This window comes from Lygodium microphyllum, chromosome 3, assembly GCF_053477565.2.
Source record: "Lygodium microphyllum isolate KBCC chromosome 3, Lygodium_microphyllum_v1.1.10, whole genome shotgun sequence".
Taxonomy (NCBI): domain Eukaryota; kingdom Viridiplantae; phylum Streptophyta; class Polypodiopsida; order Schizaeales; family Lygodiaceae; genus Lygodium; species Lygodium microphyllum.
Genome location: NC_141137.1, coordinates 172349345 through 172375652, shown reverse-complemented (window position 1 = coordinate 172375652; position 26308 = coordinate 172349345). Strand labels below are relative to the sequence as shown.

General features: G+C 41.2%; 1 protein-coding gene across 2 annotated transcripts in view; it reads left to right on the top strand.

Moving 5' to 3' along the window:
• NTRC (NADPH-dependent thioredoxin reductase C) overlaps positions 1-26084 on the top strand; it is a 36125-nt gene extending 10041 nt beyond the window's left edge. Inside the window, exons 2-11 of one of the 2 annotated variants that reach the window (XR_015690372.1) lie at positions 22440-22653; positions 22962-23067; positions 23267-23532; positions 23679-23958; positions 24264-24371; positions 24701-24787; positions 24912-25016; positions 25193-25323; positions 25606-25768; positions 25863-26084. Coding sequence is in view for 1 of the 2 variants with exons in the window: in XM_087675090.1 (XP_087531216.1) it covers positions 22440-22653; positions 22962-23067; positions 23267-23532; positions 23679-23958; positions 24264-24371; positions 24701-24787; positions 24912-25016; positions 25193-25323; positions 25606-25666 (1358 nt within the window). In the remaining variant the exon portion in view is untranslated. Of the gene's footprint in view, positions 1-22439; positions 22654-22961; positions 23068-23266; positions 23533-23678; positions 23959-24263; positions 24372-24700; positions 24788-24911; positions 25017-25192; positions 25324-25605 lie in introns of both variants that reach the window. The other variant, XM_087675090.1, reaches the window with a different exon arrangement.
• Positions 26085-26308: the final 224 nt, after the last annotated feature.

Sequence of the window (26308 nt, the reverse complement as noted above, 5' to 3'; positions counted from 1 at the left end):
GTTTCTATGAATGCAGGAGACACATGGCTGATGGCTCACCACTATGTTCGATAAACCTCGGACAAACGATTCTCACGACGCCTTCCGAAGGTACTCATAGTTCAGGTGGCCTAACCGAGCATGCCATAGCTCGAATTGTGTCTGAGAGGTAAGAAGAAGTGAGGTAAGAGCTGTAGAAGACTTCAATTTGTAGATGCCATTCTCCTGATACCCTGCAGAGAGAACCTTCCTCGATCCACGATCAAGGACTCGAACAATATCACTGTCAAACTCCACCAAGAGGCCAAGAGCACAAATCTTATGGACCGAAAGTAAATGATACCCCAAGCCTTACACATGCAACACCTCGGAAGTGTGGGTACCACCACGTCCATCTGGAATAAGTTGCATCTCACCCTGCGCAACAATAGACATAGAAGAGTTGTTTCCAATGAGAATCTACTCACGTGAAGGTCGCAAATGGGCAACACCAACGGAAGGAGGAGTCACGTGCCGTGAGGCATCACTGTCCACGATCCACTCTCGAGCCTGGGAAGCTGTCATCGCAGCATCAGAAGTCTTCGGCGTAGAGTCCTCAATAACTGCTAAGTGTAGAAAAGCAGCTGATGAGGGTGCAGTCACTGCTCCAGAATCCTTCGCGTCCTTCTTCTTGGTGTCCTTTTTGTCTTTGTCGGGGCAATCCTTCTTCCAATGACCGGTCTTACCACAAATATGGCAGGTCGATTCCTTCTCCTTGTTCTTCTTGGATTTGTTGTCCTCCTTCTTCTTCTTTTGGTCCTTCCCCTTCTTTTGAGAGGCTTGACCAACCAAAGCCTCCAATTTGGAAGCATTTTGTCCCTTCAATTGTTCCTCTTGGTCCAAGACCATAGGAACCAAATCTTCCCACCGAAGAGTCGACTCCCGCCCTGATGCAATAAGAGCGGAATAATAAGTACTGAATCGTGGCGGTAACTGGGACAACAAAGTGATCGCCATGTCTTTGGAGGAAATAGGCTTCCCCACATTTTGAACCTACATTTGAAGCTGCCGAAGCTTGTTGATGTGTTCCCGAAGCGAAGAAGACTTATTCATGGACAAGGTCTGCATCTACACCTCCAAAGAAACCCTCTTCATTAGGGTCATCCGGTTGTACATCTGGTCGAGCTCTAGCCATATCTCTCAAGCCATCGTCAAGTGCTCGATGTGAGCGATGACGGCTACAATATAAGACAGAAATAGAAAAGAACGAATCCTAGCATTTAGTTTGTCCCAATGAGATTGAGCTCTGATCAACTCCATACGAGCACTGGAAGAGAGTTTGGACTCATCTATCACCGGCGGCCGATTGATCTCCTCCATCACAAGCTCCGCCAAATCATAAGACTCCAGAATGGCCAACATCATCACACGCCAAATGCAATAATTGTCACCATCAAGCTTTTGATCTGATGGAAGAGCCAGTAGGACAGGCACCTTCCTGTCCATGATCTCCTGGAACTCCAAGTTAGTCTTTTAAGACATGCTCACTTGTAATACCTGCACAAACGCAAAAGCAGCCCCCCTCTGATTGTGAAGACGCAGCCTGCTAGGGCTCTTTCCCCTGCTTTCCGAACCTTCTTCAGCTGTCAGAGGCGATGAAAAAGTAAAATTTGCAGTGGAAGACCTAAAACACAGTCTTCCTCCCCTTCAAATAGCAACAACCTGTAGCAAATTCACCAATTGGACTCCTTTCCCACAGGCCCATGCTCGCTTCAACCTTGATCCGAGCGTAGCCCTTCTGCTCGCCCTCGAATGTTGGAAACGTAGCCTTGTGTCGCGCTGAAATTTCCCCTTCCAGTAGGTTCAGTAGTCAATCAGTCCGTCTTCACTGCTCTGATACCATGTCAAAGTGCAGTGATGTGGAAGCATAGGACAAAGACTGAGAGAGAGTGAACATAGAGAGAAGAGAGAGAGAAAAGGAGATAGTGTAACGTAGAAAATCTGTAGTGTATTATGCTATTTAAGAGTGTAGAAATATACACGGGTGTAGAAATATACACGGGTGCAAAGAAAATATCTACGTGTGTCTTTGCCTTGAGGACCTCGATCTCCGTCAGCCGGAGCACAATCAGTCTCTACAGACCAACTCTGACAGATCTCAAGATCAGAATAATGTATGAGAATGTGCCACAATGTGACTATAAATAGTTTGTTAGGAAATAATGCCGAGTAGCAGGTCGGCTGCATTTATGGACTGCATAAAATAATGCAGAAACTGTTCGACTGTAGAATCTGCTGCCCAATTGTACCTGTGCCATGTGGCACTTATCCGCCCTGCTGATGTGGCACCTTGCTGTACTCACTTGCTCTGTTGGCGTGGCACTTGGGCCGTACTGCTGTCGAGGAAATGGCTCGCTAATATATTGTTGAGCTAAAAATGCATTAGCTTGACTTAAAAAGCCCTAAAACATGCTTAATTAATGAAAAAAACCTCTTATTTTAAAAAGAAACGCGATCTTAGAGAGTTACTGTGTCCCACATGCAAAACCCTAATTTGGGTGTTCACTTTCTATAATAAGCATGCAGTCTATCACTCTTTCTTAATCTCGTTTTTGTAGATTTCAGAAGCCGTATCTCTATAGCTCACATCTTGTTTGTGAAGGACATCGGGGTTAGAGCTTCCCCTAGCCATTTGCTACTATCATTTAGCGCCCAATTCTAGCCTTCACCACCTGTCTATAGCTATTGCGTGGTACCTTGGAGTTGTTGTCTATTGTCTGAGTGCTGCGTTTAATGCTATCGTCAGCATCTAGTGCTGTTGCGAGCAGTTTGGAGTTGTCACCTTGATCTTCTTTCTCCTTCACAAGCTGCATTTATAGTTTCTAGTTGCCACCTTGATCTTCTCTCTCCTCTACAAGCTGCGTTTGCACCTAACAGTTGTCTCTCAGTTTCTCTCTTCTCAGGTATTTGTGTTTTTAGTCTCTCTTTCCACACTACTGTCAACATCAGATCCAGCCTTCCTTGGCTGTGCTTGTTGGTGTTTGACACTTTGAGATTGCCTTATCTGCAATTCGGGATCCGTTCGGAGTACGACACACTCTACAACTCATCACCTCTGCCTTGATCCAAGAGATATGAGAGTTCAAGATTCAATATTCATTGCATAGTGTGTTTGCTGCATGAGTACTATATATTCATTATTGATTCACTTTATTATTCATTGTGTTCACTATCTCTAAGTTACCCTTACCCTAACCCTAACTGTGTTTTGTGTTTATCAGTCTATGCTTTGTTGTACAATTGGTTTTGTATTTTCTGCATTTAGAGCATTTTTTCACATGGTATTAGAGTTAGGCACTCTTTGAGAAACCTTGGCCTTTAATCGGAAAGCTCATTTGTGAAAGCAAAAACAATAGAAGGGTTAGATGACTTTGAACACAATACTGCTCTCGTCTCCATAACCAAATATGGACAGAAACGGTCAGGCGTGGGCCTCCTAACTTGCTATTGTTTGATTTGACATGGGGGAAGAACCATTGGACTACCATGGAGTCCACAGACCATATTAAATTTCGGCTACTAAGTATGATCTCCTTTACGAGCATCCCCAATCCAAGAGAAAATGTAGAATCAATTGGCATAGAGTTTGAAATAATAGGGTTCGTACTTGGCATCGGAGAAAAGAAATACTGTGGAAGTGATATGTAATCCGAGCCAAGTTCCACTTGTAAATGGCCGGTCCGTAGTGGAGATTTTGAAGGTCCTACAAGATTACTAGTTTTGTGCACCAAACTCAGGATTATCTTCAACCTCCTGTTGAGCTCTTCAAAACAAACTTTGATTTGTGAGTAATGAGGAAGACGGACATTTCTTTATGAACTCAAAACTAGGTAATAAGCTAAAATAAGAACTTGTAAGTATTCCATCTCTTCCTTTTCCTTCAAATGATTTTATTTCTCATGGTCAATATGGAGTAGGTGCATCTTCATCTTATGCATTTAATGGACAAAATGAACTAACCATGTTTTCCATAATAATATCCATTACAAATCCATTTGGGCTTGCACCCATTCCTTCCTCATCTTTTGTTGCACCTTTCTTTCTGCTTCCATCAAGTGCACAACATTATCCAACAACGTACACCACATCACGGGGTTTTGCACATTTGGGCATAGCCTTTAGGACCTCTACATATGTGTTTTTGGGTGGTGTACCTATGACGGAGGCTTGATCTCCCAAAACACGCACATTTGGGCTATCCCTTTGGGAGTGTATCCCAAACATACTCAAATGTGGATCATTTGGTATCGCAGTTGGCCTCTATGGCATTACCTAGTGGACCATCCGATCATTATGTTGTGCCCTAGCCGACATTTGGACAAGGCTATTGTGTCTCAATGGCTCCATCTTCACCTAGAGTATCATATGAACCTATGTTCTTTCCAGTACCGTTGCTATAATCAGCACTCATTGGATATCAACAACCTATTTTTGCCTATCTAACTTTACCCTCTTCTTCTTCTTATTCATCATCATCATCATCATCATCATCATCATCACCACCACCACCACCACCACCACCACCGTCTTATCCTCAATCTTATCCCATCTATCCATCTTCACAAACACCTCATGAAACCGGCCTTCCTTCTCGAATAGAGTGGTAGATAACCTGTTTAAGCACTATTTACAGCAATTAGTAAATTCACAAAACTGAAATGCATACTTTACCATTATATGGATATTGGACACCCTGTTGGCTCCAAAACTGGCGCCCTTTTGGTATTTATTTAACTTAATTGAAGAAGAAGTTGATGTACAATGGGATTCTCCCAATCCCTTTCGGTATTCCAACTCTCCTTGCTGTCTAAAATGACAAGCAAGTCTTCAATTTGATTTGCCCCTTGATTTGGGCAATCAATTGGCCTTCACTCGCTTTGATGGAGATGGAAAATGTCCCAAATTCATTGATTTGCTGGTCCCTCTACTTAAATAGGCTAAAAACAGCTTCAGCCCTATTGAAACAAATCTTGGAGCTTCCAATTTTTGGCATGCTTCTTGAGGCTGCTACTAAACCTTAATTTTTGTTGCAGATTAGGGTTTACAGCAAAGAAATCTGAAATTTCTCAGTCTCTGGTGATCTCAATGCTGTAATCTTTGGAGCAAGGCTGTAGAAAGGCCGGGAGATGAGAGGGAATGTTGAGCAGAGAGAAAATTCAGACTTTCTTCACGAAGAACTGAAGAAAATCTGTCACTTACTATTGCTGCTTTGTCTCAATAGCTTGTAGATGCAAAGAACTAAAGAAAATCAGTCATTTATTGCTGCTGCCCTGTCTTAACAGCTTGTAGATGCTGTCACGTGTTGTTGATTGGTCTCCTCTTGCCCTTGGCTGCCTCAGAAGGTCCTCCGATGGCTGTAAATCAAACCAACATCTTCTTCCCCTCTCTTACAAGCCGAATATACTAAAAATGCATGTCTTTAGCCCTAAAGACGTTTTTTAGTCTCGCATGGGCATTTTTGACAAGTGGCAGTCTTCCCAAACGGTTTTTCTAGCATTATCCATAATTAAATATTGCTTTTCAATCTTTAAATACTGAAAATCAATCTAATAATTAGTTTAGTGTCCTGAAAAATAATCTGACTGGCCAATAATTAAATTAGCTAGGCAACTTCCATTCCCGAGTTTCTCTGCATCATCTTTGGCCATCAGATTGGCGTTAGGTATTATTAAACGCCACTTTCCTAGTGTCACCAACTAACACTTATGGCCAAATGAATGACCTAGACCAACAACTGGCATCAGATACCACCAAGTACTTATGCGGCATAACTTATAGCAACTTTTGCCTTTGACATCTCGTGATTTTCTTAGGTTCTGGGCTCGTAAATTTACACTAAACCCAGTTACACCTCACGCATGCAACATTTACTTAACCATGTGATAAAAAATTAATCCACATGTTAAGTGAGGTTTCGAAAATACATATCCTCATGACACCTCATGGTTATAGTTTCTCATTCGCTAAGCATGCTTTTAATGACAAGACTCGTTTCAACGGGTTAGACTTCACCACTTGGTGAAATTTGATGAGGCATGTCTTAGACTCTCAAAACCTATGGGATTTAGTGCAAGGGTTGGCACCCCAACTTGATATTGCACTTGTTCTATGCGAGGTTATCTGCTCATGGAAGGCTCGTAATTCCTCCGCTAATGTTGAGCTTATGTGGGGCTTATTTTCTGAGTTTCACTCTCAACTCAAGTATTTCGACTTAGCATCCGCGTGTTGGGTATACTTGACTGGCCGCTATGTGGCTTGGGATAGGATCCATCGCATGAATCTGGATAATGATCTCCAAAATTTCAAAATCATAGATAAGGATGACTTGAAAGTCAAGTTCGTTGAGTGTTGGCGTCTCCTTGTTGAAATCTCAACCATCACTAGGGCTTTTACGTCCTTTGATGATCAAGTTACCTTGTTTCTTAACAAGTTGCCAAGAAAATAGTTCCATTTTGTGCAACAAGTAATTTTACAGCCTCAAATGGCCACATTTTATGAGATGTTGTGTTATGCATGGTTGTTTAATCAATTTCATAACACGTCCTTAATAGAGGATGCTTTAGTTGCATCTTCTGAGAGGAGGCAATAGGGCAAGGACAAACAAAACTCAAATCAAAATGAATTTAAAAACAAAGCTAGTGATTTTCAAGGAACCACTTAACCTTCTCTGAAACTTAGATTACACAATGTATCTTAGAAAAATGGGTATTGTCAATATTGTCATATTATCACGACGAGCCTCAATCTAAGGCAAGAGGCACACAACTAAAACCCAAGAATCAAATCTGTGTACCCTAGTCGAATAACTATCGGTAGGGGAAGCAGGGTGGTAGCAATCCCCAATAGGGACAGTGGTGAGGTCAGACCCACATTGCCATCAGTTAGTCATCTCAGTCGTTAAAAGTCTTTAAGAACTCACACAAATGACCGAAAAACAACATAAAAATATGACAAAAAATCTAGAAAATTCTCATTCAAAATTCCACACTTTTCATTGCTGTTTGCCTTTCCAATTGGTTGATTTTAATCCAACAAAATAAAACATGAGATTTTTAACATAAAAAAAACCAAAAAAGTAAATTTCACAAAAATACATGTTGTATTTTTGTCTTTGCGGTTATGTTGTTAACTTTCAAACTGATTGGAGTGCATTTTAGTTTCCTTCGTAGATGTGGCCATTTCTTTTTAGTGTGGGCATTTAGATTAGGTTGTATACACACAACTTGCAGATATCATTTTTTGTTTTTTTGTTTTTTTCTATGCACAACAAACAATATTTAATTTCTAAAATAAACCAAGTAGATCACATTTTTTATGCGTATCCGTGCTTAGTACATCATTAAAATAAAATAAAATAAACCAACAATTCACATGGCACACGCTTTATGTACCAAATACACATATCGTAACTTATGATAAAGGAACCGGTTGTCACTTATGCATGTGCTGCCAAATGTGCTCCACACACAATAATTTTTAAGAATGAATTTGTATTTGGAGACCCTACGAGTTGGAATCATAGTCATGGGTTGCGCTTAATGCATTGATCAATTTAATAATTGTTGTAATCGGTAATTAAGAAATCGCCATTTTCTTTTCTTAGGTTTATCACCTAATAAAAATTTCACCCATTGGTAAAATTTTTTAAAAAAATCTACCAAAAATTAAAGTTGATTCTACTCACTTCTCATTGATCACTAATTCAATGAATGCACTACATGGGAGTCTGGGTGACATAATCTACTAGTCAGTTGGGGTCGACATGATGAGGTCGATCTTAGTTTAATAGTGTCGATGTGTTGTGGTTTGTCTGGTTTTCGGTTTTGTTTTTTTTAACTATCTAATACGGGGATCAGGGTGCATGTGTTGTATATTATAAGGCTTCTGATCACATGAGTGGATAGGTCATATCGAAATTTCTGTAGGATGTGATTTGTTTGGGATGATCAGTGGTCTTGTGTATAAGCTGATACTTTGTCAACCTCTTATCTATTTTCATTTTGTTATTTTGCATATATATATTTTTGTCTGTGTGGTGTGTGTGTCTTATTATCATTTGAATGACACCTCAATAAGTTCAATATGTTTCTTTGGTTTGTAGAGACTATTCTCCCCTGTTGAAATCGGACCTTATTATTAAGGCCAACCTTTCCAATTTTATGACTCTTTTATTGCCATTGATTTCATGTGATCTTGCTTTGTGTGATGAGTTTTTATCCTCTAATAGCAAGGAGCCAGTTCTGTCTAAGATACCACTGTCATGATGATACCCAGAGGTTGGGGAAAGGCTTTGTCTCTTCCTTACCATGGAGGGTTTTCTAGTAGGCCGTTAACTCTTGGCTAATGAGCAAAATCAAGTTGTTGTAGAAACAAACCCGTACCATCTTGGATCCTAAGAGAGTTCTTACCACCTTAAGTTCTTGGTAGCAATGATCTCTGATTTGTTTTGGAGGCTATTGTGTCAGTTCTTCAAGACCGCTTTATGCCTGTCAAGATTTCCTTCAATTACTTATCCAAGGAGTTGTTCACTGCCTCTAGAATGGTGCTTAAAGGAGTGATCATTGACTAGAGTTTGTACCTTTGTACAAAAATGGATCAATATTTTATTAAGGTCACTAGGGGTAGTGTGTCTAATGTCACCTATGGGTCATATTTGTATGCTTTTTTGACATACTCTATCCCTGCCAAATAAATTTCACCACCTTCTAAAAACCTTTCAGTGGTTTTTCCTCCTTCAGAAGATCCGAAACCCATCCTTGAAAATAATGATTCTCCTCCTTCTCTGGTGATTTCAAAGAAAGCGCTTAAAGCGTGTGGTTGCGTTGATGACTTGATTGTTACAGGTGATCATGCCTAGAAGGTCGAAGAGACAAAGGTAGAAGGTCGAAGAGACAAAAGCAACCCTACATCAAACGTTCAAGATGACGGATTTAGGACTTCTCCATTTCTTTTTGGGCCATGAGATTTATCAGTCTCAAAGGGGGATTTTCATCTCTTAGCAAAGATATGTACAAGAACTCTTAGTGACTTTTGAGATGGAGGATTGTCGGTCCATTTCTACTCCTATGGATCTGAACTAGAAGGACACTTCACACGCAGATTCTCCTTTGGCGGATGCTACCCGCTACAGTCAGCTAATTGGATCATTGATTTGGCTTCTCAACACATGGGTTGATCTATGTTTTGCTGTAGGCCTCTTGGCTGGGTTCATGAGTGCACCTCAGTAGGTACATTGGCAAGCTGCTTAGAGGATACTTCAATTTTTGAGGGGGACTTCCAACCTCGGGATTTCCTATCCAGCAAGTACAAATGCTTCTGATCTTATTCTTGCAGGTTGGAGTGATTCAAATTGGGCTGACGATGTGGATCAAAGGCGGTCTACTACAGGTTATTGTTTTACCTTGGGTGTTGGTGCTATCTCTTGGAGTAGCAAGAAGCAACCCACGGTAGCCCTATCTTCAACTAAGGCAGAGTATCGAGCTATGTCTTCTACCACATGTGAGACTGTGTGGCTTCAGTGGTTGTTGGAGAAGCTTGGCTGCCCCCAGACTCGTCCTACTATCTTATGGTGCAACAATGAGAGTTGCATTGCCTTGCCACGGAATCTCGTATTCCATGCCCTGACGAAGCACATAGAGATCCAATATCACTTCATCACGTAGAAGCTTCAGGATGCGACCATCGATATGGAATACTATAAGATTGAAGACAATCTTGCATATTTGTTTACGAAGGCACTTCCCCAGGCTTTACTTCACCGCCATTCCAGATCCCTCCGTCTGTTGCCTTGTCCAAGATCTAAGAGGGGGTGTTGAGAGTCATCTCCTGTGCCACGTCAGCAATGCCACATGGCAACAATCGGGGACTGTCTGGAATCGATTACATTTAATGCAGCCGGCCTGATTATTTTAGGTTATTTTAAGGCATTCTTTTCAGCCTTTATAAAGCTGAGTTTCCAGCAGTCTTGTACACTTGTATCTGACAAATTTCAGCCTGCTAGTGATGGAGATTGCACTCAGGGCTAACGGAGATCGAATCCTCGAGGTGGAGACATATACAAATATTTTCCCTGCACCTGTGTATAATTCTGCATCTTTATACAGCATTCCTCACTGCAAATTTTCTATGTTTCACTGTCTCTTTCTCTCTCTCTCTTCTCTCTCCGTTCACTCTTTGTCATGGCCATTTGCTTCCGCATTGCTTCACTCTGACACATGTGTGCCACCAACAATGCCTCTTGTACAATAAAAGATATTGGTCATGTGTGGATTGTTTCTGTTTCGGGTGCTCCTTTAACATTGCAAGATGCTCTGTATGTGTCCAAGTTCAAGAAGAATCCAATTTCTATTTCAGCACTTGCAACTTCAAGGTTTAAAGTCATTTTTAATAGCCTCCAATGTGCAATATATGATGATCAAGTTTCTTCTTCCATTGACTTGACAAGCACCCTCAGTTAAGGCCTCTACCGACTTGATACATTTGATTAACAACTTGCTGAAAATCCTATTGATTGCACCTTATTAACAAAGGAAGCTTTCCAAGATACACATTTATGGCACCAGAGACTTGACCGCATCAACTATCGTGCATTGATGAAACTCTACTCAGAGGATATGGTTTGAGATCTTTCCAAAATTCATCTACCATCAAATCACATTTGTGAAGGCTTCCCACTTGGTAAGATGCATTGATTTCCCTTTCCCAAGGATTCTCATGTTGATCCTCCTATTTTGCATCTTCTTCATAGTAATATCTATGGTCCTATGCAGACCCAATCTCTTGGTGGATTCCTCTATTTTGTCATCTTTGTTTATGCCAAATCCCAATTCATTTTGGTATATGGGCTGAAGTTCAAATCCAAAGTCTTCTCTTGCTTCAAGACTTTTATTGCCATGGTGGAGAACCAAAGCAGCTCTCTCATTCGGACCCTTTGCACCAATAGGGGAGGTGAATATCTTTCTAAACAATTTTCAAAGTATTTTGCATCTCGAGGAATTCGTCATCTGTGCACCATCCCTTACTCCCCACAACAAAATGGAGTAGCAGAACAAAATAATTAATCACTAGTGGAGATGGCAAGATGCATGATAGAAAGTAAGAATTTACCAAATTCTTTTTGGTTCAATGCTATTCTTTGTGATGCTTATCTTTCGAATACATGTCCCACAAGAGCTTTGCACACTATCACTCCTTATGAGGCATGGACTAGCTCCAAGGCTTCTGTCTCTCATGTAAAGATTTTTGGTTCATTGCCGTATGCTCGTGTATCTTCTCAAAAGAGGCAAAAGTTGGATGATATGGTTGTTCACTGCATTTTTATAGGGTATAGTAATGAAAGCAAAGGGTACCAAATTTATCAACCCTCTATAAGCAAGATTATTGCCAACTAAGATGTTATTTTCATTGAAAATGCTTCTAATCCTTCGTTGGACTGTCACAAACAGTCTATTACTAATGCTTCAAACATCTTTGACAGCCTATTACCGCTCTTCCATAATGGTTCCATGGCTGATTCTTGTGCTTAGCATTCATTTCCACCATCTCTAGGTACATTTACAACAGTTGAATTAGTCTAACTTACAGCCACAACAGCAGCTTGAGACCTTGTCCCATGAGCAACCCACTATTGATGATCATTTGGAACAAACTAGGCATGAAATTCAACAACCTAAAAGAATCCATTGTTGGCTACTAGACACTATTTGGGACAAGAAGCAGCCTCTTCCTTTGGCTGGTCACACATGAACCTCTGCTTGCAAAGAACAAAGGTAATCTTCTTGCATGTGCACATTAAAATAAAATAAAATAAACCAGTCATTCACATGGCACGCACTTTATGTGCCAAACATATACATCATAATTTGTGATAAAAGGAACCGGTTGTCACTCACGCACGTGCTGGCCAAACACACTCCACACACAATAATCTTTAAGAATGATTTTGTATTTAGAGACCCTACAAGTTGAAATCGAAGTCAAGGGTTGTGCTTAATACACCTATCAATTTAATAATTGTTGTAATCGGTAATTAAAAAACTGCCATTTTCCTTTCTCAAATTTATCACATAATGAAAAATTCATCCACTTGTAACAAATTTTTTTAAAATCCACCAAAAATTAAAGTTAATTCTACTCACTTCTCATTGATCACTAATTCAAGGAATGCGCTATGTGGGAGTGTCGATGATGCAATCTACAAGTCAGTCGGTGTGAACATGATCAATTCAATCTTGGTTCAATAGTATCCATGTGTTGTGGTTTGTCTGGTTTTTAGTATTTTAATGGTCACGATGTTATAGTTAAGAGTAAAAGCTGGCCTTTTACATGAAGTTGTCTTCGTAGACAAGCACTAGGGGTACACTAGGACTCCGCGGAACAAAACGTAACTGAGCCAACTGTGCTTTCAACTCCTTGATCTGGATATTCTGACTAGCAATTATAAAGTTTGTTGACTGTAACTCTACTCTTTGTGCACCAACTAAGACTCAAAACTCCTAGTTTTCATTAGAAAGGCGGTCTCTTTTCTCAGTAACAGTAACTACCAGAGTTTTTGCTTCAACTAATTGGGCTTTTGCAAAGAGGATATCTACACTTTCTGGGCTTCTAACAAGTTATCGGTTGCTCTATTTGTTTAAATAGATCAAATAGCGTTTCTTTAGTAGAGGCAAGCTCTGTAGTGGCCCTGCATAACTCCTCCTTGGACTACTGCATTTCCTCGTAAAAAGAAGAATATAACTACTGAATGCAGATAATAAGTGATATCTCAATGGAGCTTTGAATATAGTTACACAAGAAAGGAATGGAATCTCCTACTACAAGGCGATGCAAAGAAGGAACTAATATTTCTATATTACCATCTCTGTGTGCCCTAAACAAATTTATAGATATAAGGTAAGCAAGAAGAGCACTTCTTGATGTAGCAAGGATTGACACTGGAGAAACTAGAACTCGAGCAGTTACAAAACAAACAACACATGACCACCCTCGGAAGTGTGCCCATAAAGCTGCGGATCGGCCCTAGAGTATCGATATCCCAACTTGGCTTGGAGAAACGAATCAATCTTCTTGTTCCAAGTGCGCGGAGCCTGCTTCAGGCCATACAAGGCCTTCTTTAACTTATAAACCTTCCCATGTGAGGAACCGAAGCCAGGAGGCTGCTCTACATAGATCTGTTACTTCAAATCGCCATTCAAGAAGGCCGATTTCACATCCAAATGAAAGACGGGTCATCTCCTATGACCAGCCAAGGCAAGAACAACACGAATAGTCACCATGTGAGCAATGGGGGCAAAAGTATCATGGAAATCAACACCTGGGCGCTGTGCAAAACCTTTAGCAACAAGGTGAGCCTTGTGCTTGTCTAAAGAGCCATCACTATGGTACTTGGTCTTGAAAACCCATTTGACACCAATCACCTTCTTATGAGAGGGACGAGGCACAAGGAACCAAGTACCATTTCGCTCAATAGCCTCTAACTTGGCTTTCATCGCTTTCCGCCAATGATCAGACTATAAAGCCTCCTTCATTGACGTAGGCTTTGTTGAGCTAAAATATGTAATACTTGCTGATTAGCTTCTTAATCAACCCCAAAACACACTAAAAAAATGCTCTTTTAGAGTAAAATCCTAAAATGGGGAGTGGTTCGAGAGAGTTTAGTGGAAATCCTAATTTTTAGGGCGCCCTTCCACATCTATAAATAGACAGGCTGCCCCCATTCAACCTCATTCCGTGTGTGCAGGTTTCTCACTCCACGTGTAGATTCCAGCCATTAGCCTCCTCCCTCGCGGCTATTCAGCCCTCGAGACTGCTACCGCTCCATCCATGTTTGCTCTTGCTGTTGGCGCCTTCATCCATGCTAACATCAGTTGCTGGCGCTGCTGTGATCTGATCATGTAGTCATCGCCAGCCACATCAGACACTGTTTCAGCTTGCTATTTACAGCACCTGTGCATAGTTTCCAGCGTTTACTAGTTTTCAGCCTCCAGACTGCTGCGTTTTGGTGACCAGCCTGCTGCCATTCACTATTCAGCACTCCTACACTCCGACTGGTGGTCACAGACTTGGGATCTATCTCCGTTGGACGTCACACTCCAACATTGCTCTGCCCTTGAGCACATTGTACACTCTTACATTCATTTACATCATTCATTTACTTCAAAGTTGTGTTCTCTCTCTCCCTTCTTCTGTTTGTGTTTGAGTTTTTGCGTTTAGGGTTTGAGTTTTGCTCTCTGTGTCTGTCTGTGTCTATCTCTTTGTGTTTTTGTCGTGGTCGTACACTCTGTGTGTCCTCAGTGCAAACCCTAGTTGTTTTCTTCACACGCTCTCTATCCTGCATAACACGGGACATCAAATAGTAGTTAGATCAAACAAACTCCGTAGAATGTGCCTAGGGCCTCTGTGACCTCTGTGGTCTATCCTGTGGTTCCCACTCCTTAGGGACCCCCTTGATCCTTGAATCTCGGAGCATGTCACGGGCCCAACGAGGAGAAGGCCGAATCTCGTCTCGGCGCTCTCCATCTGCTGAAGTTTTTGGAAGGTCCATTGGCAATGGAGACCAATTGGTGAATTCGGTGATTGGGTAGTAGGCTCATCCGAAGAAGAATCCTCAAAAGAGACAGGCTCGAGAGGAACAGTCGCCGGAGCCCAGCTATCACCGGGATCTCCAAGTACAGGGTGATCCTCACTCCCCTCTGGGGCTGGAATCTCCATGAACCGAACATCATGGCCCGTGTATGCATCCCGCTTAATAGGATCATACAATCGGTAGCCTTGAGATTGCGAGCTATAGTCCACAAACACCTGTCTTCTGGAAGCCACACATTGTGTCTTCGGGATGTGAACATATCAGGCGTGGATCCAAAGTACGCCTCAAGAGGTGTCATACCAACAACGGAAGTAGGAGAACGATTAAGGATGTGAATTAAAGTAGCCACTGCCTCAGTCCATGGACACTGAGGTGTGTGACGATGCTCCATCATAGTACGGGCCATCTCGATTACACTGTGATTTTTCCGCTCCAAGATGCCATTCTCTTGAGGGGTGATTGTATTGGCAAACTCTTGGTGTATGCCATGATTGGCACAAAACCGAGCAAACTCATTAGAAACAAATTCTCCTCCCTTATCCGACCGTAAGGTCTTCAACTTCCGCTGTGATTGGTTCTCCTCAAAGAGCTACCAATCCTTGAAGTTGGAGAAAGCCTCTGACTTTAACTTCAGAAAATAGGCACATATCATCTTGTTGTAATCATCTACAATGAGCATGAAATACAAACTCCCTTGAAGGGATTCCATCCTCATCAGTCCACAAAGATTGGTGGAAACAAGCTCCAAGGGTGCGTCTTCAGCCTCGAAGCCTTGCTGGGAACAACATCACAAGTTTGCTTCCCACAGATGTAGGATACACAAGGCTATCGACTCACCACAATATTTGGCAAACCTCGAACAAAGTGGTCCTTAGACACCTTCTGAAGGTATTCATAATTGCGGTGACTAAACCGAGCATGCCAAAGCTTGAACTGTGTTTGAGAGGTAAGAAGAAGAGAAGTCAAGGTAGAAGAAGACTGCAATTTATAGACTCCATTCTCCTCATAACCTGAAGAAGGAACCGCTCTCGATCCTCAATCAAGAATCCGAAAAGAATACACATCAAACTCGACCAAAAGGCCGAGGGCACAAATCTTGTGTATCAAGAGAAGATGATACCCCAAAGCCGGCACATAAAGTACCTCAGATGCATGGGCACCATCACGTCCATTTGGAATAAGATGCATGTTACCCCGTCCCAGAATAGGAATAGACAAACTGTCTCCAATAAGAATCTGTCCATGAGAAGGCCACAAATGAGTAACACCTGCTGAAGGAGTCATGTGTCTAGAGGCACCAGTGTCAACAATCCACTCCCGAGTAAATGGGGCAGTCAAGGCAGTATCAGAAGCCGGCACAGTCGAATCCTCAACCACCTCCAAATGGAGGAAAGCAGTTGATGAGGGAACAACCACCGCTCTGGAATCCTTTGAAGATTTCTCCTTCTTCTTCTTCTCCTTCTTCTCCTTCTTCTCCTTGTTGGGGCAATCCTTCTTCCAATGACTTGTTTTACCACAAATGTGACGAGTAGACTCCTTGTCTTTGTCCTTCTTAGATTTGTCTTCCTTCTTTTACTTTTGGTCATTTCCCTTCTTTTGAGAGGATTGACCAACCAAAGCTTCAGATTTCAAAGCATTAGTTCCTTTCAGTTACTCCTCTTGGTCCAAGACCATAGGAACCAGCTCTTCCCACCGAAGAGTCTCAAACTGCCCTGAAGCAATCAAGGTTGAATAAAAACCACTGAAGCGAGGTGGTAACTGTGAAAGGAGAGTTATTGCCATGTATTCAGAAGTGATCACCTTCCCTGCGTTTTGAACGTGCATCTGAAGCTGCCTTAGCTTGTTGATATGCTTCCGCATGAATGATGACTTGTTGACACTCATAGTCCTCATTTGCACTTCCAAAGACACACGCTTCATGACGGTCATCCGATTATACATATGATCCAACTCTAGCCATATCTCCCAACTCTCTTGATTCTTTGCGGCCTTAGATCCACCAATTTTGAGCTCTCCATCACTTTGAATTGTGTAGTAAACCAAGAGATATGTGAGAGATAACAACTGTAGTACATGAGAGAAATAAAAACGAGCGAATGCGTGCATTGAGTTTATCCCAATGTTCCTAAGCCTTTGCTAACTCCACCTTCTCACTGGAAGAGAATTTGGACTCGTCTCACGAAGGACGGTTGATAGCCTCTGTAACAAGCTCCGCCAAATCATAGGACTCCAATATGGCAAGCATCATGACCCGCCAGATGCGGTAGTTCTCACCATCGAGCCTTTGATCTGAAGGAAGAGCGGATAGGACGGGCACCTTCCGATCCATGATCGCCTAAAACTCTGTCTTGGCCTCAGAAGACATCTCCACCTACAATGCCTGCACAAAACACAAAAAGCAGCCCCCTTTGAATGTGAAAATACAGCCTGCTAGGGCTGAGGTTCGCTTGTCCCGTTCCTTCTCCACTCGCCGGAGGCGATGAAAAGGTAAAATCTGCACTTGAAGGTCAAAAAGGCAGACTTTTTCCTTCTCTAACAGTGGAAAAACAGCAGCAACTTCAGCAAATCTTCTCTTTTTTCACACGCCCACGCTTGCGTCAGCCTTGTTCTAATGTGCAGTCCACTTGCTCGTAGTTGAACGTTGAAAAGGCAGCCTCGTGTCGCGCTGAAAACTCCTCTCCATATAGATCCACCCTAGGTCAGTCCTTCAATGCTTTGATACCATGTTAGAGTGAAGCAATGCGGAAGCAAATGACTATGACAAAGAGTGAACGGAGAGAGAAGAGAGAGAGAGAGAGAAAGAGACAGTGAAACACAGAAAATCTGCAATGAAGAATGTGGTATGAGGATACAAAATTATACATGGGTGCAGAGAAAATATCTGCGTATGTCTCCACCTCGAGGACCTCGATCTCCATCAGTCCCGAGTGCAATCTCCGTCACTAGTAGATTGAAATCTGACAGATACAAGTGTACAAGACTGCTGGAAACTCAGCCTTATAAAGGCTGAAACGAGTGCCTCAAAATAACCCAAAATAATTAGGTCAGCTGCATTAAATGCAGCCGACTGCTGCCACGTGGCACTGCTGATGTGGCACAAGAGACGAATCTCAACAATATGACTATGCTCCCGTCAGGTACATGGGATGAAAATAATGCTTGGTAAGAGGTGATGTGCTTAGAAGCACCACTGTCAAAATACCAAGTAGAAGTTGTATCATTGATAGAAAAATAAGAATCATGAATAGAAGAATTATAGTGAGATTGAATTAAAAAATTATAATCATTAAATCCAGTATAGTTCACGGTCTCATGTGTGATAATGATATTGGATGACTCCTTCTCTAATGCTATGTGCCTTCAACATTCAGTGATATCATGCCCCATCTTTCAACAGTAATTGCACCACTTGGGTTTGTTGGATGTACCTTTTGAAGGGTTGAAAGAGGATGGGCTAGCATGGGAGGCCGTCAATGTAGAAGGTGTGGAAGTAGAAGGATGACCAGTGTGAAGGCTTGCTGATTCAAGGGTTGAAAGGGGATGGGCCAGCATGGGAGGAGGTCTTTAATGCTGAAGGCGTGGAAGTAAAAGGATGACCAGCATGAAGGCTTGCTGATTTTGGACTAGCTGGCTTGTTTTTGGCTTAGATTTCCCCTTTCCACGACGATGGGTAGAAAAGGCCTATTCAGTTACCAAATTAACATTGCGGTTGAGACGGCTTTGTTGTTCCTACAACAAAAGAGATATAGGCTAATCAAAGGTATAGGTAGTTGTGAGAGTGTGCAACGGAAGAGGAAACACAAACATAGAGAGAGAAGGGAAGAGAAAGACTATCATGAAGGAAGAGAATGAAAGGAGAAAATCTGCATTAAACTCTGAAAGGAAGCTAAATTCAATGAGAATTGATCAGTCCTTGTGTGTAGCCAAAGGTTTTCGTGAGGGCACTGGATTAGGCTGATGACAGAAGGCAGCAATGAAAGGTGGAGGACAGTACTGAATGTTGGAGTGTGCTGAAACTTGTAGAGGAAAATCTCTGAATGAATGACCAGCCAGGCTATAAATAGCCATGAATGCTGGAAACTAGCTGACTGCAGCTTGGGAGTGGCATAAATGCTGGCCAATCTGACAACATCAGTAAAATAATCATGAAAATGCTGTTGCAATTAGGAAATGCTGGTCACCCTATCTGGGGAGTTTAAACGCAGCCTCCTACCATTGAAAAAGAAATGCAGTGGGCTGGAAAATAACACAGCTAGTCTTAACACACTTGACACTCATTGGAAAAGAAATGCATGCTCTAAATAGAGTCACCTCCTATGTCAAACCACATGACAGATTGAATGTTAGAGCTCCTAATGTCCTTGTTTGACTCAGACTGAGGCTCCCAAGTAGGAGATGACAGTGCATGATATACATGACTACTATTTGGCTGTCCATGTTTACCGATTGCAAAGTAGTTCAAAACCTTGGTAGGATTTAGGTAGACCATTCAAGGTGGTTGAAACAAGTTGATTGTTTGGCAGTACTCCATCTATATTAAATAAGTACTTTTGAAGAGATCCTTGATGTTGATGAGATAGGCATCCATGGTACCCTCCTTCCATGTGAACATCTTCCAATTGCTTATGCAAGTAAGCAACTTGCGCTTCATTGGGCACTTGATTGATCCCAAGTCGTCCCTTCGTATTTGCTCTTGAGTGGGAGTTGGTTTGGAAGAGGAAGATGACTCAGCATTATGAGAGTCATGTCTCGATGTAGAGGTGGGGGGTGGTGCCAGTGTTTGTGAAGCCAGCCTTTGCTCAGTGCCATTCACAATATTCTATATATTCTTTGTGACAAGAATGTCACATCATATATGCCTACATGAGGTAATTGGTGCCATCAAGCTTGTTGCGTGGTGTATCAGTGCCATGCATGCCCAATAAATCATTGTTATTGATGGCCATGAGTGCAAATCAGCAATAAAGTAATACTTTCCAAAGGGAGAGAAAATTATCCCCAAATAATGATGAATCATTGAAAGAAGAGTCATTGGCCGCTTCAATGGAGTCAAATAATGTGAAAATATTATTTTTCTCTTGTTTTCTTGCTGAGGAGAGAGGGAAATATGCTGAAAATAATAATTTTGGGAAATAGAATATTATCCAAAACAAGGCAGCAATCAGCAATATGCTGAAATTAGGGATTAATGGCTGAGAATGTTTTGATAATGTGGAGAATAATAGAACTTAAGAATATTCACCCACCAAATGTGCTCAAATAGTAGAATTTTTCTTCAATATCAAGGAAAAACAGGACAAACAAGCCAAATAATTTGATTTTTGTGCATGTCAAGGCCAAAGAAAGTGAGTTGAGGTTAAAGCCCCAAATTTCAAGGGCCTTGGAGGTGAAATTGGGCAAAAGGCCCAAATTTTACCTGAAAATTGACGAGAGAGAGAAGAAATTGAATGAAATTGTTAACCATTTGATACCGAATGCTGTGCCTAAAGCTGACTTAAGCCTTGATTTTGATGAAATTTTTCGAATTTAAAAGAAGCCCCAAAATTCCCAAAGAAATTTGAGTGAAATTGAGCTCAAATGGTAAAAGGCCCCAAATTTTACCAAGAAGTTAAAGAGAAATTTGAAGTATCTTTGCAAAATTTTTACCTAGATTATGCCGAATGTCTCCAAAAGATATCAAATGTTGCATCTAAGATTGAATTCGGCTTGGATTTTGATGAAGAATGCCAAATTCTTGAAAAGCTCCAAATTTGTTGGTGAAATTTGGCCAATTTGATTAAAAGCCCCAAATTTAGCAGCAAATTTGGAGTGAAATTGGAGGTGCACAGCAAATATCCCCAATTTTGATGAAGTTGTGTGTCAAATTCCTTCAATCCAGTGACAAAATTCGAGAATTTGATGTGAACCCCAAATTTTGTGAAAATTGGGTAAATTGAATAATTTGAGAAAAGCCCCAAAATCGTGCTGGGGAAGGGGCTTAGATGTGAACAGGGGCCTTTGATGTTGAAAAAAATAATAGAATTATTAAATAATGGACCGTTTTGAATGAAGCTTATCGGCCGAAGACACGGCGCTAGCAGGTTGTCGACGTGATAGTTGGTGACCAAGCAGCAGGTTATGCAGCAATTTGCATGACAGGTCAATTAGACGGGCTGCACTGAAGTTGTGGGGTGAACACATATAGACAAGTGGTATCGGCTACCAACAGGTTGCCACGTGATACCAATGCAGCAGTGATTTAGATTGGACGAGGGGCAGATGCGCTACTTGGAAGCAACAACTAGGATGGACAGAATTGTTGCCCGTGGACCAAGAGTGGGCGGCCACCTTGGAACTCTACAAGTTGGTGGTAGGTTTGCTGTCTGCAATGCAGGGAGATGAGCTGTAAGAAGGATGCTAACGATGGAGCTTTGTCCGAGCATGGGTTAGAGCAGCTGGCCTCACAAGCAATGACAATGAAGGTAAGTGGCTTTATACCATTGTTGGCCTAGGTGTGAAGTAATTGTGCGATTGATTGATAGAGAATGAAAGATAATGCAAGAATTAGTTGATGTATAATAACTCAATCACAAAGTGAGAGGGGATGTTTTAATGAGTAAGAGAGAGCACAATGCTCGAGATGATCACAATGAATAACGCCACACTTGTGTGCTAGTGATGCACAAAATGCCTCTTTATAATAATGGCTTAACCGTCATAGAAAACCCTAAGCCTAGTGTCACTTAGTGTCTAGGACACTAGGGGCGATATCTTTCCATCACTAATTAATAATTGTGTGGGGTACTTTGCCCATATTTTAATCCAAAATGAGTTGTACTTATTTTTATTTCCTTTCCTTACAATTTTCAAAGGAGTTACCTCTTTTAAGGGAGATTAGTAATTGGTTCCCATGGCCTCTATGATGAGCCTGAGAGCTGCACTTAAAGCTCAGACTCCTGAGCACATGCACTGTGTGTTTGAGCCACACTTGCTTTTGAATAGCCTTTGAGTGATGCACATGCGCCTTTGAACCAACCCCAGTTGTAAGTCCTTGAGCTTAGTGGTAGATTATGCCATATTCTAGCTCCAGTTGCAAATATCTCCTTGCTTTGTGTAATCTCCTATCAAAATCTGTTGCACGAGATTACTCTATTGAGGTAAGAGCTTCCCATGATTCTTTTTCATATGTTTCATGTCATGACTTCGGTCACCCATGACTTGAAGGGGGGTTTGTTAGTTGTTGTTTATCTGATGAACACACATCAGATAGGGGAAAAGTGCATGCTTTTGTGCAAACACCTTTTACACTGCTTAGCATTAAAACATACCACCATAACCTATCAACCATGCACAGCATGGTCAAATTTTACTATGTGGTAAGCACGATTGTGGTTCTCTGTTGAGCACTCTCCTAATTGAAATCAGGGTTTTAAGTTTGTAAAGTGGTGTCTGCTTTAGCCAAACAATGGTTACACACCTGTTCAAATTCTAATCTAGGATCCATTTGCTATTTGTGAAATAACAGATGCATTTATGAGTGTAGAGTACAGAGATTCTGAGGTAAACTATACAAGTTTTCCACCACATGTTGAGGCAAAAGCAAATGTCATTGGTCCACTGTGAATATAATTTGTTCTCATTTTGGAGGTTAGTGATGGGAACTGGTACTTAAGAGACCCTGCTTAAACACCTCAAGCCATATGACTATGATGATTCCCACTGCATATGTAAACATTTTGTTTTCTTCTGTTTTTTAATATTAAGACTTTTGAGTTTTATTCATGATTATAAGCAACTCTTGTACTTGATTTTGCATCTGGCTTATTTGAAAATATTTCTGGTGGGTTTTTCTTTTCAGTGCCAAAAGATGGCGTGGAGAATCTGGTAATCATAGGCTCTGGTCCTGCAGGATACACTGCAGCAATATATGCAGCTCGTGCAAATCTCAAACCTGTTGTGTTCGAAGGCTATCAAGTTGGCGGTGTGCCTGGTGGTCAACTGATGACGACGACAGAGGTTGAAAATTTTCCTGGTTTTCCTGATGGCATTACAGGGCCTGACTTGATGGATAGGTTAGTTTGCAACCCTAGTGGTATGTTTTTTCTTTCCTAAATCTGGAATGATGGGATGCCCAGGATATTCTGTGGGTAGTCTGAAGAGGAAGGTAGATTGGCACTTGCCATTAACTTAAAGGGTTGATTTCTTTTTTGTATGTTCCCACCTTGAAACTGATTGGTTATATTCAACTGAAGGTAGAATTCAGTCTGGGTTGAAGATGTGCAAAATAATATTCTATAAGTCAAGAAGAAGAAGAATTTTCATAGGGTGAATGCTGGTAATTTGGTTCTTTGAATTAATGGATTAAAAATATGTTGGACAGAATGCGCAAGCAGGCAGAACGCTGGGGTGCAGAGCTTCGAACTGAGGACGTGGAGTTTGTTGATGTGAAAAACAGGCCATTCACTGTTCGGAGCAGTGAGCGAGAGGTAAGCTTTTGTGAAAGCCAATGACACACTCATGCACAAACTTTTCTAGGGCTGCCAGTCCATCACAGATTTATCGGCTCTTCCCTAGTAGGGATTATTGAACTTGTGCAGCAGATTCAAACTCAATAAATTACTGCAGGAACTCAAAATGTCAAAATGAATTATAACTTCAAATCAGCTGCTGGCTTTTTGGATGTAGGTCAAATGTCATAGCCTGATTATTGCAACTGGTGCCACTGCAAAAAGGCTGGGGCTGCCACGGGAGAAGGAGTTTTGGAGTAGGGGTATCAGTGCGTGTGCCATTTGTGATGGGGCCTCCCCACTGTTCAAAGGTCAGGAACTCGCTGTTGTGGGAGGTGGTGATACTGCAGCTGAAGAGGCTCTATATCTGACAAAATATGCTTCACATGTGCATCTGTTGGTACGCAGAGATCAAATGAGAGCATCCAGAGCTATGCAAGACAGGTGTGCATTTTCTGACTTGTTTCTTTTTGGTGACTCCATAAATCTGAAAGGAAAGGGGGGCTTTAACTTGTTTTATCTTCAGAACATCATGTGGAGCTTTTTAGTTGAATGATGTATGAGAATTGCAATGTTATTACATTCTGCAGGGTTATCGATAATCCAAATGTGACAGTTCATTTCAATACACAAACTGTGGATCTAGAGAGCAATAGTAAAGGTCAAATGACAGGTGTCACAGTTGTAGATACAAAGACCAATGAGAAAAGAACATTGAATGTTAAGGGTCTCTTTTATGGAATAGGGCATAAGCCTAATAGTCAGCTTCTGGAAGGGCAAGTTGAGCTAGATGATGCTGGTTATGTTGTTGTGAAAAATGGTGGAGCTGAGACATCTGTGGAAGGCGTTTTTGCTGCTGGAGATCTACAGGTAAAAATTCTTCGGCATCTATCCACTAAAACTGCTAGAAAAGCGTTTAATAGGTTGAACACAATCTCTTTACTACTCAGAGACAGTCGTTTCTCTGACATAAAGCAGAATATAATATTTTGAATGACTAAGCTTTCTCAGGAGTTCTTGCTATTGGAAGTTAGTGCTAGTATCCGGAGTCCCAGAGCAATCAATTTCGCTTAGCCCTGCCATTTTTGGCTTCTAATCTTCATGACAGTGATTTGAAGCTATGTTCATAACTTCAGCACATTTAATTTCGGATGTTATGCCATTTAATCTTGTAGGATCCAGAATGGAGACAGGCTGTTACTGCTGCTGGTTCAGGTTGCATGGCAGCACTGTCTGCTGAGCGTTATCTGGCAAAGAATAACCTTCTAGTGGAATTCCACCAGGTAACATTCTTTTTTTTTTGGTTGGGTGAAACAAAATAGCAGATAACACAAACACACACACAGTGCGCATCCCCCACATCCCATCTCTCTCTCTCACTCAGATTTATAGTCCTGATGAAACTCCTGTTTTTTTGTAAGGATTAATTCCTAGTTCTATTTCAAGTTTTTGGACTACCAAAGATATTTTAAGGGTTGTTGATGATGTTTGGTCATTGTGTCCAGACTCCTGTATGTATGCATTAGGTTGCACCATTTCAGTGGTGGTGTGGTTGCATGTTTGTCCTATGTTTATATTTTGATGCATTACATGTTTGTTAACACGCTGGCAGCCAAAGGTGGAGGTTCCAAAGAAGGAATTGACAAGTCAAGATGTGAATATGGGCTTTGATATCACTTTGACCAATCATAGAGGACAGGTAATTAAACTTAAACTTATATACAGATATTTGAAGTATAGATAGCCTTGATCATTGTTCTCTTTGAAATGATTAAGAGTAGATTTCTGGCTTCAATTTCATACCTGGACATTTTTATATGCAGTATGCTCTTCGGAAGCTCTATCATGAGAGTCCTCGTCTGATACTTGTACTATATACTTCACCGACATGTGGGCCATGTAGGACATTGAAGCCAATGCTTGGTAAGGTAAGTTTACATTCAATTGCTTATCAGGTGGTTACAAAAGGGATTTTCCTCCCCAATGCAAACTGCAGGTCTTGGGAAAGCAAATTCTCCATTCTGGCTGTATTGTTGTTTTGAGCTCTGTTGCAGGTTGATTCTTCCACTTATTGATTTTTTGTCATTGAAATGTAACACTAAAGGTCGTAGATGAGTACGAAAAAGACTTGCATTTTGTGGAGATTGATATTGAGGAAGATCAAGAGATTGCAGAAGCAGCTGGAATTATGGGAACACCATGTGTCCAGTTCTTCAAGGGAAAGGAAATGTTGAAGTACGCTTACTGAAACCTTTTAGTTCTCTCAATGCTTGCACTGAAGTGTGGGTTCACACATCTCATGATTTAGACTAGGTGATGCATTCTAAATCATGATTTAGTTCTCTCTCTGCTTGCATTGAAGTGTGGCTTCACACATCTCATGATTTAGACTAGGTGATGCAGTCTGCACGTATCCCAGTGAACTGTTGCACACTGTTCTCTCTTTGAAAATCTTTACAAATGGTACTTGGCAGCATCTATTAGTTCAGTCACCCACTTTTGGATCTCTTATTTCAGGTCAATGTCTGGTGTAAAGATGAAGAAAGAGTACCGTGAAGTCATTGAAGCAAACAAGTGATTTACTGGTGCTCCATGGTCTTAAGTTTAACATAACATACAAATTTTCTCAAGATTCTTTTGAGCAGGTAGATGAAAAGTTGGCTGAGCTTCTCTAGCTATGGTATGCCTTCTTTACCAGCTCTGAGCATTGTATTACAAGTAGTTCACTGCATACAGTAAGCTTTCATATTCTATCCTTATTTTTTGTCACCCAGCCCCTCGTGATTTTAGGAGCACACTGGTGCTCTTTTCTGACTGGAGGCTTAACTTCACCGCAATATGTGCAGCTCCCCAGTAAAAGCCTCAGACATACTGTATTGAGAGAGATTTTCATTGTTCATAATTTTGGCCCTGATTATGAAAAAGAATGGCATTTCTTTGAACATGAATATTCTGTTTTATAATTTTATTTAACAATGTACCTCTGTTTACTTTTTGAGCCTCATCATGAGAGATCCTGGTGCACTATTGTACAGCTCAATATTAACATCCTTAAGAGGGCCTTAGAAAATTGACTACACATACAATGTGTACTTCAGGTTGAAAACACAGGTCTGAAAAAAGATACCATAATATGTGGTATATAAAGAAGAAAGCATTTAATACACCCCACTAGGGTGCAAGCATATTGCATGATCAGAAGAATAATTTCCAAATAATT